The 15,425-nt window shown below is 44.3% G+C and overlaps 1 protein-coding gene across 3 annotated transcripts in view; it reads left to right on the top strand.

The window, feature by feature from the left end:
- tmem131l (transmembrane 131 like) overlaps positions 1-15,425 on the top strand; it is a 45,434-nt gene that overhangs the window by 3,962 nt on the left and 26,047 nt on the right. For 2 of the 3 annotated variants that reach the window (XM_056280107.1, XM_056280106.1), the window contains exons 3-7: positions 190-233; positions 11,093-11,164; positions 12,223-12,346; positions 12,514-12,630; positions 13,854-13,958. In XM_056280107.1, coding sequence (XP_056136082.1) covers positions 190-233; positions 11,093-11,164; positions 12,223-12,346; positions 12,514-12,630; positions 13,854-13,958 — 462 coding nt within the window. Of the gene's footprint in view, positions 1-189; positions 234-5,080; positions 5,197-11,092; positions 11,165-12,222; positions 12,347-12,513; positions 12,631-13,853; positions 13,959-15,425 lie in introns of those variants that run through there. The other variant, XM_056280108.1, reaches the window with a different exon arrangement.

Below are 15,425 nucleotides of genomic sequence, written 5' to 3'. Positions count from 1 at the left end.
TAAAATCGGCAAAATAATTGGATTGGTGTTGGCCTACTAACATGATTTGATGCTGTGTGATTAGTTTTAGTCAATTGACAACTAAATAACCACTTTAATATATACAGCAATTGATTGTCAGTCAAGTAAATGAGTGTTTTGTTGTTATGGTCCTGCTTCTTTAATTGTGCGATTTCCTTGCATTCTTAGGTGGACGAAGAGCAAAGAAAAGATGGTCTTCCATTAGAGGAAAGGTAAGCGCCCTATTAAAACTCATCTCATTTAGGAGCTACTTGAAACTGAAGCCTTGCGTCTGTCTCTTTGCACATATTTCTACGTCGTTTCTTATTCATGACAGAAAGGCCCAACGTTAAGCAATTGTGTGAATCTGGTGCGCACAACTGCTATATTACTCTTTTTATTACACTTTCCGTTAATTCCAGCGTCACTCCGACACAGACATCATACATGGAAATGGCCACAGGTCCTCTTTGGGGGGGGGGATTAAAGACAAAAACTTCCGGCTACTAATGGGCCCTGCTAACTGCCTGGCCACAACATTGGCACTGAAAAACAACCGAGAGGTGTATGTACGGTCGAGTTGCTGTTTTTCCTGATCACTACCTCCTGAGTACTGAGAAGAGATTTAATACACTGAGAACAGCTCAAGTGTTGAATCGGCGCAATGTCAAAAAGGGTAGCTTCACCTCACGGCTCTTAATTTTGATATCGTTGATTAAAAATGACGCGTTTCTGTTATGAAAAACTTAAAAACCATGCACGCCACAATTTCACGTAGTGGCGGCGTGTCTTGTGTATTCGTATCGTAATATATCGTGGTGTCTTTTCTGCCTAGACGGACTGAAGGCGTTATAGAATGTTTTTAAAAGTCTTCCTTGTACGCTGGCCATGTTGTTTATGTTGGTGAGCGAGGGGGGTGTGTGTGAGGGAGCGAGTCGGGGGGGGCGTGTGTTAAAGACACACAGCACTACATTCCAGGCTAATTTTAGATCTTGAAAGAAAATGGAAGGGAGGTTTGTTTTATACGGCGTGTTTTTAACCACAGAAAATACTAAATACAAGCTCATAACAAATCGATCGTCAATACACCAAAGTTGTGTTTCGTAACAGCCCAGTGAGTACACAGAAGCACACCTCTTTTGGCTTGTGGGCTCGTGCTCTTGTTTGTTTGTTTGTTTGTTTGTTTTTCACAGCTCAAAACATGTAGTCGTACCGCCTTTACTGGTTCGTGTCAGCTTCTTTGCGAGGCCCTGTCAGAGAGCGCCCGGCCCAGCCTATTGTGTACTTAAGCTCGAGTAGCAGCGTGTTGCTACACCTACCCTGAGCTTAACTCCGTGTTGCCCAAAACACACGGGCCAGAATTCTCATTGACTGGCCTCTGCCTCAACGTGACGCAAAACGTTGTCCGTGATTTTCCTGCCGCGGTGATACGGAATTATCGCAGTATGTAAATTTACAATGTGTGCGAGAGCAACTTTACTTGAGGAACACTTCGGAGCAAAATGTCAGAATTGCGGAGAGGCTTGTATTTGTGACTTTGAAATGTAAAGAGAAAATGGAAAAACAAGCGGGTAGGAAAGTGATGAGCTGGTCATTGTCATCGGCCTGCGACAATAAGCACAAAATTACCACATCGCGGCAACAATAGTTGTGTTAAGTCTCCATACACTGTAAATTAGCTTTGATGTAGTTGAAATGAATGAATACTCCAGAGCACCGGGATTTACAGCTCCACGTGATGGCTTTGTTATGGTAAAATATTAACTTCTAATTGTTATAAATGTTGCAGTCGGGCTTTTCGAGGTGCAACAACAACATTTAACATAGCGTGTGACCCCTCGCTATTTTATGCTAATCGCTGGTGTGCTGGTAAGCGCACTGGTTGGAAATGTTAGTGTCATTATAAGTAATGATGTTACACAACATCCTGTTCCATTTAGAAGACACTAGATGTGTGGTGGCCACTACTGCTGTGAGTCTGGTGGCTTAAAAATGTCATCCTTTTTTAATGTAGAGTGTTAAGAACACAAATTATTAAAAAAAGAAAATTACCATCCCGGTTGTTTGTCTTGATCCGCCGTGCACACTTGGTTTTGTTTGTTTAACATCATCATGTGAGCGACTGCAGTTGCGAATTTTGGCTAGTGTGCTGCTATTGTGGCAAGTTACCACTTGGACTTATGAAGGACCCTCCTTTCTTGGGTTATCGAGCACTCGTTTGGGTCGCCGTCAAATGCGCTCCGCCTAAAGAGCAGAGCAGGGTACAGATAAGAGGCCTGAGAGGTCTGTGATCTCTCGTGTGGTGTGTCATCTTGTCTCCTGTAAAAACTTAATTCCCCTTTCTGGGTTTCGTGCGCTGCGTAGGCCATTTATTTCAACTTCTGTACCTTTTTACCTGCTCTTGCATCAAGGCTCTTTCCTTGCCCTCCCCGGTATACCAGAGTTCAGCCGTAGCTTCATTGCTTGTGTCACGTGGCTTCGGCTTCTTCATCTCTCACTGGCCTTTGCTTTCTGCATGTTTATTGTATGAGATTGTGAATGCCGGTTGACTTAAACTTTCCTCTGGCCCTAACCTCTCCCTCAGAGGGTGGTTGAGGTCACTGCTAACATTGACTTTACTTGAGTTAGATCCAGGGGCTCAAATGACGCCACACATAACTTGTTATTTCTGTACTGTGGCAGTAGACAGAACCCTTGGACCTGAGCTCAGTGGCATACTTGATGAGAGGCTATTTTTTCCTCGGGGAAGTTTCTCTTGCCTATAAAAAATTAATACTCTGCTTGTGTTTTGGTATATCTCCTTGTTGATAGCTTTATAATACTGTATATGGCCTTAGCGCACTGAGACCCATAAATTTACTATCATCGCTGGCAGAGTAAATAGGTCAAGTGATATTCTAATCCTTGTCCTTTAGAGCTGTTTTGCATGCGAAAATAGACCAAACCATACTAATCTGCTGTTGATGAGTTGAGAAATTCTTGAATAAAAATGGAGTTCGGTCTTTTTAACTGTCTCCCTATGTTGTAGTCCCACACTCTTTGAACGGTGACAGAATTTTATATATCTGGAGCCCTTTTCACAGAACTGACTTGTGTGTCAAATGTGCACCACCGCAGTCAGTCTAGCCTCCCACGGTACATGGCTCTGTTTGCCTTTCACTTTTGACCCCTTGCGTACAGGTATAACCACACATGGCTCTTTCGCTTTGACTCACAGTGTTCAGGCCATATATTAACAAGCAAATACAAATCCCACTGAGTAGAAGGAGATGGACGGAAACCCCTATTATATAATCGAGGAAACAATGTAGTATGTGATGTATGTGAAACCCTCGTGAATACTCAAAACCTGCGTTACTATTAGTCACCCAGAGCAACGCCGCTGGATGAGGGGCTCACACGATGATGTGTACAAATGCTAATACAAACTGAATGTATTGACAGAATTGACAGGTGTGGCTGATGTGATATGTTGAGAGACAGAAACTTCAGAAGGCCCCATCGACAACATCTACAGCAGGGTTGCCCAACTCCAGGCCTCGAAGGCCGCAGTGTCTGCGGGTACTGGTTCCAACCATGCACTACACCACCTGATTTAACGAATTAGCTCAGCTCTTGGACCAAGGAGGGAAAGGAATGAGTTAAATCAGGTGGTGTAGTGCATGGTTGCAACAAATACCTGCAGACACTGTGGCCCTCGAGGCCTGGAGTTGGGCACCCCTGATCTACAGGGTCACAGCACCATAACATTTCAACTCCATGTCCTCTTGCGTGCAGTCTTGAGACGCAGCCTTGAACATAGTTCTGTAAACACAATTTACACATCATACATGAGGTCATTTAAGCTGTTACCCAGCTGTTACCCAGCTGTTACCCAGGTAACTTGTAGCACCAAGCCGCCTACCTTCCCTGCTTTGATTCCGAGTCCCGGATCCATTGTAATGTACATTTATGAAGTGTTGAGAAATATTTTTTGTAAGGTGGAATATTTTAACACAAACAGCCCACCGTATTTCCCTTTACTCCTACTCTCCCCTTGTAGGAGTAAATTGACAACCGAGAGGGCTCAATGCCTGTCGGTAAACACATCGCCAGCATCAGTACACCATTCTTTGGTTGTGTAATATTTGTACCCATTTGCCACTCATCCTTGACTACCAAAAGGCAGTACAGCCCTATCTGAATTTGGTGATGTTTTGAATGTACACAACCTTCACTGTTTTGGCACATACTCTCTCCTCCAAGTAGACTGTGCGAGAGTCAGTTTCTCTCCTATATATAGGAAATAAAAATCCATTATTTTCTTGGGAGTTTGATCGTTAGGCTATGTGTTGAAATCATACCCAGCCTAGCAGAGCTGTTTTTTTTTCTTTTTTTCTTATACGTTCTCTTCCTTTTGTTTTCCCCCTCTCGCAAGCCCGTCTTTGCGGTGTCCTCTAAGCTTTTCTCAGCCCCTCATCAGTGATGACTAATGCCAAGCTGGAAGGCAAGGAGTGGGGAGGTGCTAATTTTCACACCCCCTGCTGTTTCTATGCCCACTCCTCTGCCAGTTTTTTGCCCGGTCTTAGAATCCACCAGACACTAGAGACACTTCTACCACCACGGCTTCAGTACGCAAGGGTAAAATGGTGTTCTTGTCTAAGAAGTCTCAGCAGGCCATTTGGTGTGTGTGTGTGTGTGTGTGTGAATCATTGTGTGTTCAGGACTATTTCGTGTTTGTCAGCAGCCGATTGTATATATCAATTTCCATTCATTTTAAGCAATCTGTAGCAAATTTATCATATATGTCATTGCTCCCAACATAAAATTGGTGTATACACAGCTGAGTTGTCAGGCAAAAACATCTTTTTGTGTGATGAAGTCCATTCTGTCCTTTCTAATAATTAAAGGAGCTTCAAATTCCAGGGTGTGAATAACTTCATAATTTCTTATTTTCATCGTGTTTATCCAGCACCTGCTTTACTCAGGCTTGGATGTGAACACAGATTTTTTGTGTGTTCTGTTGCTCTCTACATGGTCATGGGAGAGAAAACAGGAAATGAAGACAACACAATTGCATAAACATCAGTGTTCCCCACATGTCCGGGAAAACTTTGAAATTTATAGTCTAGTTTTTCAACGACTGAAAACACCGGGAAAATGATGAAATGAATCAAACGTCTCGGGAATATTCTGAGGCCGTGAAAAGCTGTAAAGGTATGTTATGTATGGGATGGTATGTTTTTAGTCAGGGGATGAATGTATTGCCATTTATTCACTGTCATACCAGACTATAACTTACAGGCGTGTGGACGTGTCTCGTTTTTTTTCTTTTTTGGGATTTATCATCTGAGCGATCAGCTCTACTGTCCTAGAGCCACACCAACGTTTTCATTTTGAGCTAAAAAAAAAAAAAGGGGGGGGGTTACTGCCACTTTAAAAGGAGGATTCTGATTGGTTGGTGAAACTCTCAGCCCCACACACAGGGCACAGTTCCACCAGTGCATCTATCCCAAATATTATTTCAGTGACAGTTCATGAAATATCGGCGTGCGTGCATGTAATTGCGGCCTTTGCAGTTTGGAAACCCGCATGTGGTGAAATCGCAGTTAAGATTTTAATTCCAGCAATTGTGTGGCTCTAATATGAATGAGTAATGCTGATTTCTTTTTGACTCGGGTGAGTTTTTACCTCCATCGCCGGGACATGTCCCAGCAGAGAATGAATACGTTGGGCAACGCTTTGAGATGTAGTCTTGCTCACAATTCCCAGGGTTTCACTTTTATGACTGAAACTGTAATCCGCAGTATAGGTTTTACACTTACATGGTTTTGATGTGGAAAAACACGCCGCTGTTGTCATTCTTGAACAGAAACCCTTATTCCCTGCGTTGTCCCCGGATTATACCTAACTTGAATGTTAGAGAGCCCATCGATGAAGAACCTAGGAGGCTCTAAGGAGTTACGTCTGTTGGCTGTCAGTAGCTGGTATTAAGGACTGCTGGTGTGAGTAATCATTTTTGGGCTGATTTCGTGGGCTGTTTAATCCTTTATAATAGCCACGAAAAGTTGCTCGAGTATGTGGTCTTCAGCAAGCTTGCGAGGGCCTGCAACAGTTTAGGCCTCTGCCTAAATGAGTTTATTGCCCAGGAACGTGTATCAGAAGTGAAAACAAAGCAGGCGGCTCTCTAGGTCGGCTTACGGATCATACAGGACTATGAAGTGCAGTTCCTGAGTCAGAGCAGTAATGCTGCTGTCGTCGGTGCTAAGTGTAATGCGGTCCGGAGACTGCTGCCAGCGCTTTCCTCTCTTTTCCATACCGCCGCTCAGTCTCTTCTTTGTGCTGTTCTTGCTCATCAGTGTTGGTGTATGCATGTGATTTTTGGCTAGGTAATGTTACCCGTGTTTTAACTTTTTGGGTAAGGATATCGAACGCCGTTGCTGAGGGTAGCCTCATACTTTCTGGAGGACAGCGTCTGTAGTAAGCCGTGTTAACGCAGGAAAGAAACCTCCGTTGAATTAGTTTATTGTTCCACGGTTTTGCACTTTTCACAGAGTGTAATTTGCTTTGAAAAGCACACTATACCAACTATTACAGGGGGAACACTGTGATATGATGTTTTGGCAGCGTCACCCCGAGTTATTCGGCCAGGGATCCTCAGCTGGTGAAAGCCTGGACAAGCCAGTGACAGTTTCCACAGGCCGAGAGCAAGTTGGCCCAACCCAACTCCACACCGACACACACACACACATATACAGAAACTCTGGAAGCACAGGTTGAGGCCTGTTCAGTTTAACGAATGAGGGTTTCGGTCGAGCCGAGTTTGAAAAAGTAGACACCAAAGTGACTTCCTGAAAGCCAGCTATGTCGGTGGCAGTTATTTAGCTCGCGTCTTTTATATTGCAATAACCAAGTTCCCATCTCTGAGTAATCCTTCCACTTGCCCGCCTCTGTTGGACAACAGCTGCCTCAGTCCTTTGTCAACAGGCCTCGGTCTAACTCTGAAACAAACACACACACACACACACACACACGGTGGCACACAGGCTGCAGCTGCCACCTCCCTGCTGGGAGGTGTCCTTCCTCAGAGCTGCAGAAGCGTAGTGCCGTGGCCCTAATGTAACCCACCGGTCTCAGGTTTGAGACCGTACGACACGTCAATGTCTGTGCCGTTTCTTTTCTTCCTTTTATTGTAAAAACAAGTTGTGTGTTTTGTGATGAAGACGCTTTGCTCCAGACATTCGTCCTAAACTTCTCAGATTGTAGTGCGACGGTCTCAAATTTGAATTTGTTCTCTGCCAAGAACCAGCCCCTTTCTTTTCCCATTTATGGTAGCTGCCTTTCTTCACTCATTTGTTTCACATAACCATATATGAGACGCAGCACAGTCTTGTTTTCTCACCAGTGCTGAAAAACCACAGTTTCCTCTTCGGACCATGTGACTTGTTGCTTTCTTATTCTCCTGCTGCTCGCTGCAATGTGATGGAGGTGCAAGATGTGAACTGCACCTGCAGTACTGGTCCATCGATCCCCTCAAGTCACAAAAGTCTGGCTGGTGGGACCTCGCAGATACGTTGTGCTGGTTAAACACAGTACAGACCGAGCACCAAGAAAGCTCTGCGTCACCCTCCTCGAACCCGAGCGGGCTCACAAAACCCCGCGTCTAAGGACAGTTTTAAATGGATGTAGTTTTTTATTAGCTGTTGGATTGAAACCGTCTTGCCGACCGCCTCCTACTAGTTAGCTAACTTTAGCCGGGCGCTCTGATTAGTAGTGGCTGAGGTCGCGGGCGGTGAAATAATACATCATTAATGAGGAAAATATTAATTACATTCTCTAAAATGTGAGCATAGCAGAGCTGCAGTCCGCCGCTGCTCAGCAGCTGGTTGTCCCCCCCCCCCCCACACACACACACACAGAGTTAATTTGACTCTCAGACGTTAAGAGAAGCTCTGTACTCTGTTCCTTATCGTGATGTATTCAAAAGTTTCTTGTAAAATTTTGTTTTTTCAAGAAACCTGAATTAACATGGCTGTTTGAAGGAGAAATTTGTTGACTTCACAGCAATATAAAATATACATTAGAGAGGGAATTATAACCTGTTTAACTTCCTAACACTAATTCTAAGCAGCTTATAATACATATTTAATACTAATAGTGCCGGGGCATCTGGGTAGCGTAGTGGTCTATTCCGTTGCCTACCAACACGGGGGATCGCCGCTTCGAATCCCCGTTTTACCTCCAGCTTGGTCGGGCGTCCCTACAAACACAGTTGGCCATGTCTGGGGGGGGGTATGTGCCCTGGTCGCTGCAGTACCGCCTCCTCTGATTGGTCAGGGGTGCCTGTTGGGGGGGGGGGACTGGGGGGAATAGCGTGATCCTCCCACATGCTACGTCCCCCTTGGCGAAACTCCTCACTGTCGGGTGAAAAGAAGTGGCTGGCGACTCCACGTGTATAAGAGGAGGCGTGTGGTAGTCTGCAGCCCTCCCCGGATCGGCAGAGGGGGTGGAGCAGCGAGTGGGATGACTCGGAAGAGTGCGGTAATTGGCCAAGTACAATTGTGGGGAGGAAAAAGGGGGGGGGCGGATAAAAAAAAATACTACTGCCAAGATTTTTCTTTTTTATCAAAGCAATTACTTAAATAAAAACAAAATCACTTATTTCCTAACCAATTGAATAGAATGTCTTTATGCAAATCACCACTATAGATTCTGGTTCTGGATTGATGTGGGGGGGGGGGGGGTTAGTCCGTAGCGCTGATACTTAGCTAATGTGGTATGTAAGATGTGGGTTTTCTCACAGGTATTCCAGAGATGATATAGTCTCAGCCGTCAGAAGTTGGATGCCGCCCCAAAGCTTGTCAGTAACTGAAGATGTTTGCTCCTCGTGTTTTAGGGAAGTGCTCACATAGGAGCACGTTTCACCTTGAGGCAGCGACGTGTTTTGCAAACTCCAAAATCACAAGAATGTCAGCTGTAGACCGAGGAAGTGTTGGCCAACTGATACTGTGTCATGCTGGCTAAAGCAACTGTCATCGCACAAGTAGCCTATCAACTAGCCCACCTGTTAACACGGACTGGTTAATCTTGGTTGGATAGGGTATTTTTACACCGCTAGCTTGCTTCACGGGAATTATATCACACCAGTGCAGCAACAAACAAAGGCGGTTGTGCGTTTCGCCGTAGCCCTCCCCCGTCTTTTAAGTGGTTCAAGCATGGAAAAGCGGTACTGATGTTCACCCTGTTTGTGTTGTTTCTGTGAAGTCCCTACACTGTTGCTGTGAGCCTCACCTTGTCAGCTACAAGTCAGTCTTGTGTATATATTCTCTGCGCCTTTGCACTTTACCACCCCTTATATCACTCGTATATAGTCAACCCTTGTGTATACACTACCGTTCAAAAGTTTGGGATCACCCAAACAATTTTGTGTTTTCCATGAAAAGTCACACTTATTCACCACCATATGTTGTGAAATGAATAGAAAATAGAGTCAAGACATTGACAAGGTTAGAAATAATGATTTGTATTTGAAATAAGATTTTTTTTACATCAAACTTTGCTTTCGTCAAAGAATCCTCCATTTGCAGCAATTACAGCATTGCAGACCTTTGGCATTCTAGCTGTTAATTTGTTGAGGTAATCTGGAGAAATTGCACCCCACGCTTCCAGAAGCAGCTCCCACAAGTTGGTTTGGTTGGATGGGCACTTCTTTGAGCAGATTGAGTTTCTGGAGCATCACATTTGTGGGGTCAATTAAACGCTCAAAATGGCCAGAAAAAGAGAACTTTCATCTGAAACTCGACAGTCTATTCTTTTTCTTAGAAATGAAGGCTATTCCATGCGAGAAATTGCTAAGAAATTGAAGATTTCCTACACCGGTGTGTACTACTCCCTTCAGAGGACAGCACAAACAGGCTCTAACAGGTACTATTTAATGAAGATGCCAGTTGGGGACCTGTGAGGCATCTGTTTCTCAAACTAGAGACTCTAATGTACTTATCTTCTTGCTCAGTTGTGCAACGCGGCCTCCCACTTCTTTTTCTACTCTGGTTAGAGCCTGTTTGTGCTGTCCTCTGAAGGGAGTAGTACACACCGGTGTAGGAAATCTTCAATTTCTTAGCAATTTCTCGCATGGAATAGCCTTCATTTCTAAGAACAAGAATAGACTGTCGAGTTTCAGATGAAAGTTCTCTTTTTCTGGCCATTTTGAGCGTTTAATTGACCCCACAAATGTGATGCTCCAGAAACTCAATCTGCTCAAAGAAGTGCCCATCCAACCAATCCAACTTGTGGGAGCTGCTTCTGGAAGCGTGGGGTGCAATTTCTCCAGATTACCTCAACAAATTAACAGCTAGAATGCCAAAGGTCTGCAATGCTGTAATTGCTGCAAATGGAGGATTCTTTGACGAAAGCAAAGTTTGATGTAAAAAAAATCTTATTTCAAATACAAATCATTATTTCTAACCTTGTCAATGTCTTGACTCTATTTTCTATTCATTTCACAACATATGGTGGTGAATAAGTGTGACTTTTCATGGAAAACACAAAATTGTTTGGGTGATCCCAAACTTTTGAACGGTAGTGTATATATCTGAAGATGGTTGTGTTGCGGCGTTGTTATTCTATGTTAAGTACACCGAGAGCCGCGAAACCGGAGTCAAATTCCGTGCAGACCCACATGGCCAGTAAACACGATTCGGATTATTGTGTATCCGTTTGGCGTCTGGGCTTTAAAAGCACACGAGGCAGTGGGAGCTTTAAGGAAGTTAAACATGTGCAGCCCGACACGAGCAACATCTGTTTCCCCGAGAAGTCGTCTTTGTTACCAAAGAGTCCTCACCTCAACAACCCCTGCAGGGAGGTGCGACGTGAAGTCGGCGTGCAGAGGCTTCGGCGTAATTGCCTTTTTGTCATTATCTCGAACACCTTCCCGCTTTTTTGTTTTATGCACGACCTCACACAAGTGTCTTGGGTATTCTTTTTTTTTTTTTTTTTGTAACTGCCAATTTTTAACCACTTGCTCATCACAGAGAACTGTCAACATAACTTTGGAGAAGATTATTCATTTAAGTAATCAGTAAATGTTTTCTTTCAAATTTCCCCTCTGCAACAGCTCTTCTCAGTATGCCCGGGAGAGTGGAAGGCCCCTCCATTTCCAGCCCCCAATTCTGGAGTTTGGAACGCAGTAAGTGCCCGTCTCACTTCCTTTGTTTCGTATAACGTGTCTCATAAACACAAGGCTCGCACACCAGTGTTATTTATATCTTTTACTGTACATTCTGAACGCATTACACACCCACAATAGGCAAAAAAAAAAGAAGAAGAAAAAAAAAGTCGAGGCAAAAATTGACCCGACATAGCCGTCTCACTAGGGGGAGATGCATGGATCTGTAACATGCAGGATAAAATGTACATTCAAAATCTTTATTTGCCCCCCCCCCCCGGTTATCAAGAGTATCGCCGAAAGGCTACACCGGCATCCTCATAACAAAGCAAACTCGTTGTGATGAACGCCGCAGAAGAAGGTTTCATAAAACTTAGAGGACGTGGAGGCTGTTCCCATGGAAACCTGAACAGGACACGCCATGAGTGCTTAATATGGCAATGAGCTCACTTTCCCATCACTTTAGTTTGACCCTATTCTAAAATGTTAAAAACACTGCCCCCCCCCCCTGGCTCCCCAAACAACCAAAATAGCAGTCTTTTGTTGTGCTTGGACAACGGTCCTCAGGGCCCGCTATTAAAGAGCACACATAGAGGCAGCACACACAGTATTAAGAGATTTGTGTTGCCAGTCTATTGATTTATCACTATTAAGTAGCAGCCTATTTTATGTTATGTAATGGGAATTTAGAGCACATACAAGACGAAAGTTCATATCTCACCATAATGAACGTGGAAAAATACAAAAATCAGAACGCGCTTCCAGTTTTCAAAGCAGTGAAAGTACTCCCTGGGTCTCTCTGCAGAGGAAAGCTGCCGTGTAAAAACGAACCACTATTGACTGATTTGTTATTGTATCAGGACTCGCTTAATCCGGAGATCATGTGCAACTCTGTGTTCACTGTGTCCAGAAATCTAAGTTGTTGTCAGGACCAGTGTAAAGGAATTTATATTACTGGGTCCCGGAATTACTTCCATGTCCACTCCAGGTCACAACTTGGAAAGCGGCTGTGATCCATGGTCAAAAGTTGAGAATCCTCTTGTTTATCATGCATCTCTTTCTGTCCCTCATCTCTGTAGGCCACTGGGGCTGCCAAGAGCTGAAACCATATATATACACAACCCCAGCCAGGAACTCCCTGTGACACTGCTGTCAATGTTTACATCAAGCAGGCATTTTCACATGCCTTCCTTCCACAGAAGGGTATGGGTGTGCATATGTGCCTTTAAACACTTAAATTTACAACACATCTGTAACTGATATTGTCTGGCAGTGTTGTCTTTTTTGTTAAATTTGTGAGTGTTGGCTTCTATTTACTGCAATAACTTGATCTGAAATCACCTTACCCAAACATTTTCCTTCTCTTCTAGGTGATTCCACCACGAGGGAAGGCCTCTTTTAAAGTCATTTTCCTCCCTTTCGAGGAGGGCAATGTAGAAAACTCATTATTTATAAACACATCGGCCCATGGGTTGTTGTCATACCAGGTCAGTTTCACAGTTAGTCACAGTAAGAACTGGTAACGAAATGCTCACGCTCCCTCAGTTAGGTGGTGTTTTCAGAAGAAATCTGTTCGTAGTCCACTACAGCTTCTTTTTCTTCTTGTTAACATTTATTATTCACATTATAAATCTTTTTTTATGTTTAGATGATGAAGAATTATCTCTTCCGTTTCCCATCAATAGGCCTGTTGTGTTTGAGTTTGTTGCAGCTAGGGCGTAGCTTGTGAATGTTGGGCCGGATCTCTTAAGAACACACCACTTTATCCACCACTACTCCTACCTGTGGAGCCGCTCCTGGGGTTGTCTTGTTTCTGTCTTTCCTGCTCTAGAGCGTCCACAATCGTTAATTTTTTTTAACATTTCGAGACTTTTGTGAGCCTTTCACGTTGAGACCAGAGCGAAATATGAAACGGGCCTATTTAATAAGAAGCAGTCGGCCCAGGCTGCGCAGTGTCAGAACAAGTAAACTAACCCTCTTGGGAACATGAAGTCATCTTTCACGCTCGCCACAATTTGAACCAAACTAACAGAATGTAAACAAGGGAGGCAGGCTAAAGCTGTATTAGAGGTATCGAGTGAGTATTGCACACGGCGAATTGTACCGTCTTGTCTCAAAGTAAACCGGCACCGTAAGATTTCTTACCACATGAAATGCTGTGGTATAATTAATGGCAAATCAGCACGCCTGCCCAGGCACACTCGTGCATCGCTTTTCACAGCACCGCTCCGTATTGGTATCCCAAAGGCCCTATATTTTATCACATTCAAAACTAATAAATACCGAATGTGCTAAGTTTTCTCTTGATACCTCTTGTTTAAATCAATTTTTCCGTATTCCTTTTTTGATCAATTCCCCCCCCCCCCCCAACTGTTACCGCAAAGTGGAAAACATGCCACGTAGGCTCATTTGGTGTGCTGTGTATCAGGGGCCAGTGACGTGGAAAGGGTTCACAACAAATTTACCTCAGTAGCAAGTCTCATTTTGAGAACTTAACGTTAGAGATTTTCATGATAAAATCTGACGAGGGGGCATTTAATCATGAGGCAACCTTATTGTCGAGCACAAAACCCTCAACAGTGATGGGTGAGGGGGTTAATTTCAAACCTTACAAATGCCTCCACTATTTATAATTCTTCACATATTGACTGCTCACACCCAATATGTGAAAAAATGAAAATGTAACCGGTAAAACCTGTTCCTGTTGCAGGTATTTGGTGTTGGAGTCCACCGCGGCTCATTAAAGTCTGTCCAAAAAAAGGATGGTCTGCTTGTATTCCCTCATATCCAGAGTATTAAGCTAACCCAAACTCAGGTATGTTTTGTTTTTATTGTCTTTCTCTGCTGTTTTGCTATAGTGTGCAGGGCTGAATAGCAGTGAACGACATCTCATAGTTGGAAACAGCTGACACCCCAGCAGTAGAAGCCACTGAGTTACAAATAGAATTGAACAATTGAATACGGCGTGGCTGAAGAACACATGATAGCTGATGTTTGTTTGCTCATTGGGATTGTGTTTGTGTCAGCTCGTACACAACTCATTCTTACATACATTTCTTATAGTTTAGCCGGGTTTCATGAACATATAAAAGAATGTGAACATAGCGTGCACTCTGAAGAACAAATTAAATGGAAGTGTGCATGAAACTATCTTAAGGCACCAACTGCATCCATAACAGGAAGTGGGGTGACAGTCGCATAATGTAATAAAGCCGAGGATCAGACTAAATGAATTCAGCCTGATTTTTGACACAATTTTTCCACGGCTGACAAAATTCCAGCGTTTGGCCCAATTGTGAACATCAGGAACGACGAACAGGCATCTTTACTCCATATAGTGTGACATAATTGATGTGCGGTGTGGTGTCTTGGACGCCCCACAACTCCCCAGTGAAAAGTCTAGCGAGTCAGAATTTTTTGTATTTTCTCACCTAGTCTGACAGCTCTTGCGACGTATTCCTTGACATTGACCGAATAGAAGAGCGTGCTCTCTGCTGCACACATGTAAACATGACAAAGAGAAACAGGAGTAATGCTGTCGCCACTGTCAGGTCGCAGAACGAAACCAAAGAAATGTTTGTCGAGAAGTGGCAACAAAACCCCTGCAGGCCTTTTTTGTGGGGGGGGGGGGTTCCCCAAATTGTATCCAGCCAATCACCCCACTCTTCCGAGCCATCTCGGTTGCTGCTCCACCCCCTCCTCCAATCCAGGGAGGGCTGCAGACTACCACATGCCTCCTCTGATACATGTGGAGTCGCCAGCCTCTTCCTTTCACCTGACAGTGAGGAGTTTCACCAGGGGATGTAGCGCGTGGGAGGATGACACTATTCCCCCCAGTCCCGAACAGGCGCCCCGACCGACCAGAGGAGGCGCTAGTGCAGCGACCAGGACACATACCTACATCTGGCTTCCCACCCGCAGACACAGCCAATGGTGTTCGAAGGGACGCCCGACCAAGCCAGAGGTAACACAGGGATTCGAACTGGCGATCCCCGTGTTGGTAGGCAACGGAATAGACCGCTACACTACCCGGATGCCCCTGCAGGCCTTTTTGACGTTTCCTCGAGGACGCACTATGACACAGAGTCAAAAAAGATAAATGTTGGCAGGAAATAGCGGTGGCACTTCAGCAACCCGGTGTGTAGCTGGTTCAGCTGTCCTGGGTTATCATTCCCCAGTAGCGCTAGCTGCAACAGCGTCCACAATCATTTTTTCAGATTACAAGACTGCCAGCATAACATATAGTGGTTCTGTAGCCCTGATTGACAATTTCTTGACCCCA

Source organism: Lampris incognitus, chromosome 5 (assembly GCF_029633865.1).
Source record: "Lampris incognitus isolate fLamInc1 chromosome 5, fLamInc1.hap2, whole genome shotgun sequence".
NCBI lineage: Eukaryota > Metazoa > Chordata > Actinopteri > Lampriformes > Lampridae > Lampris > Lampris incognitus.
Note: the sequence above shows the minus strand (reverse complement) of the source record. Positions and strands in the feature narration are given on the sequence as shown.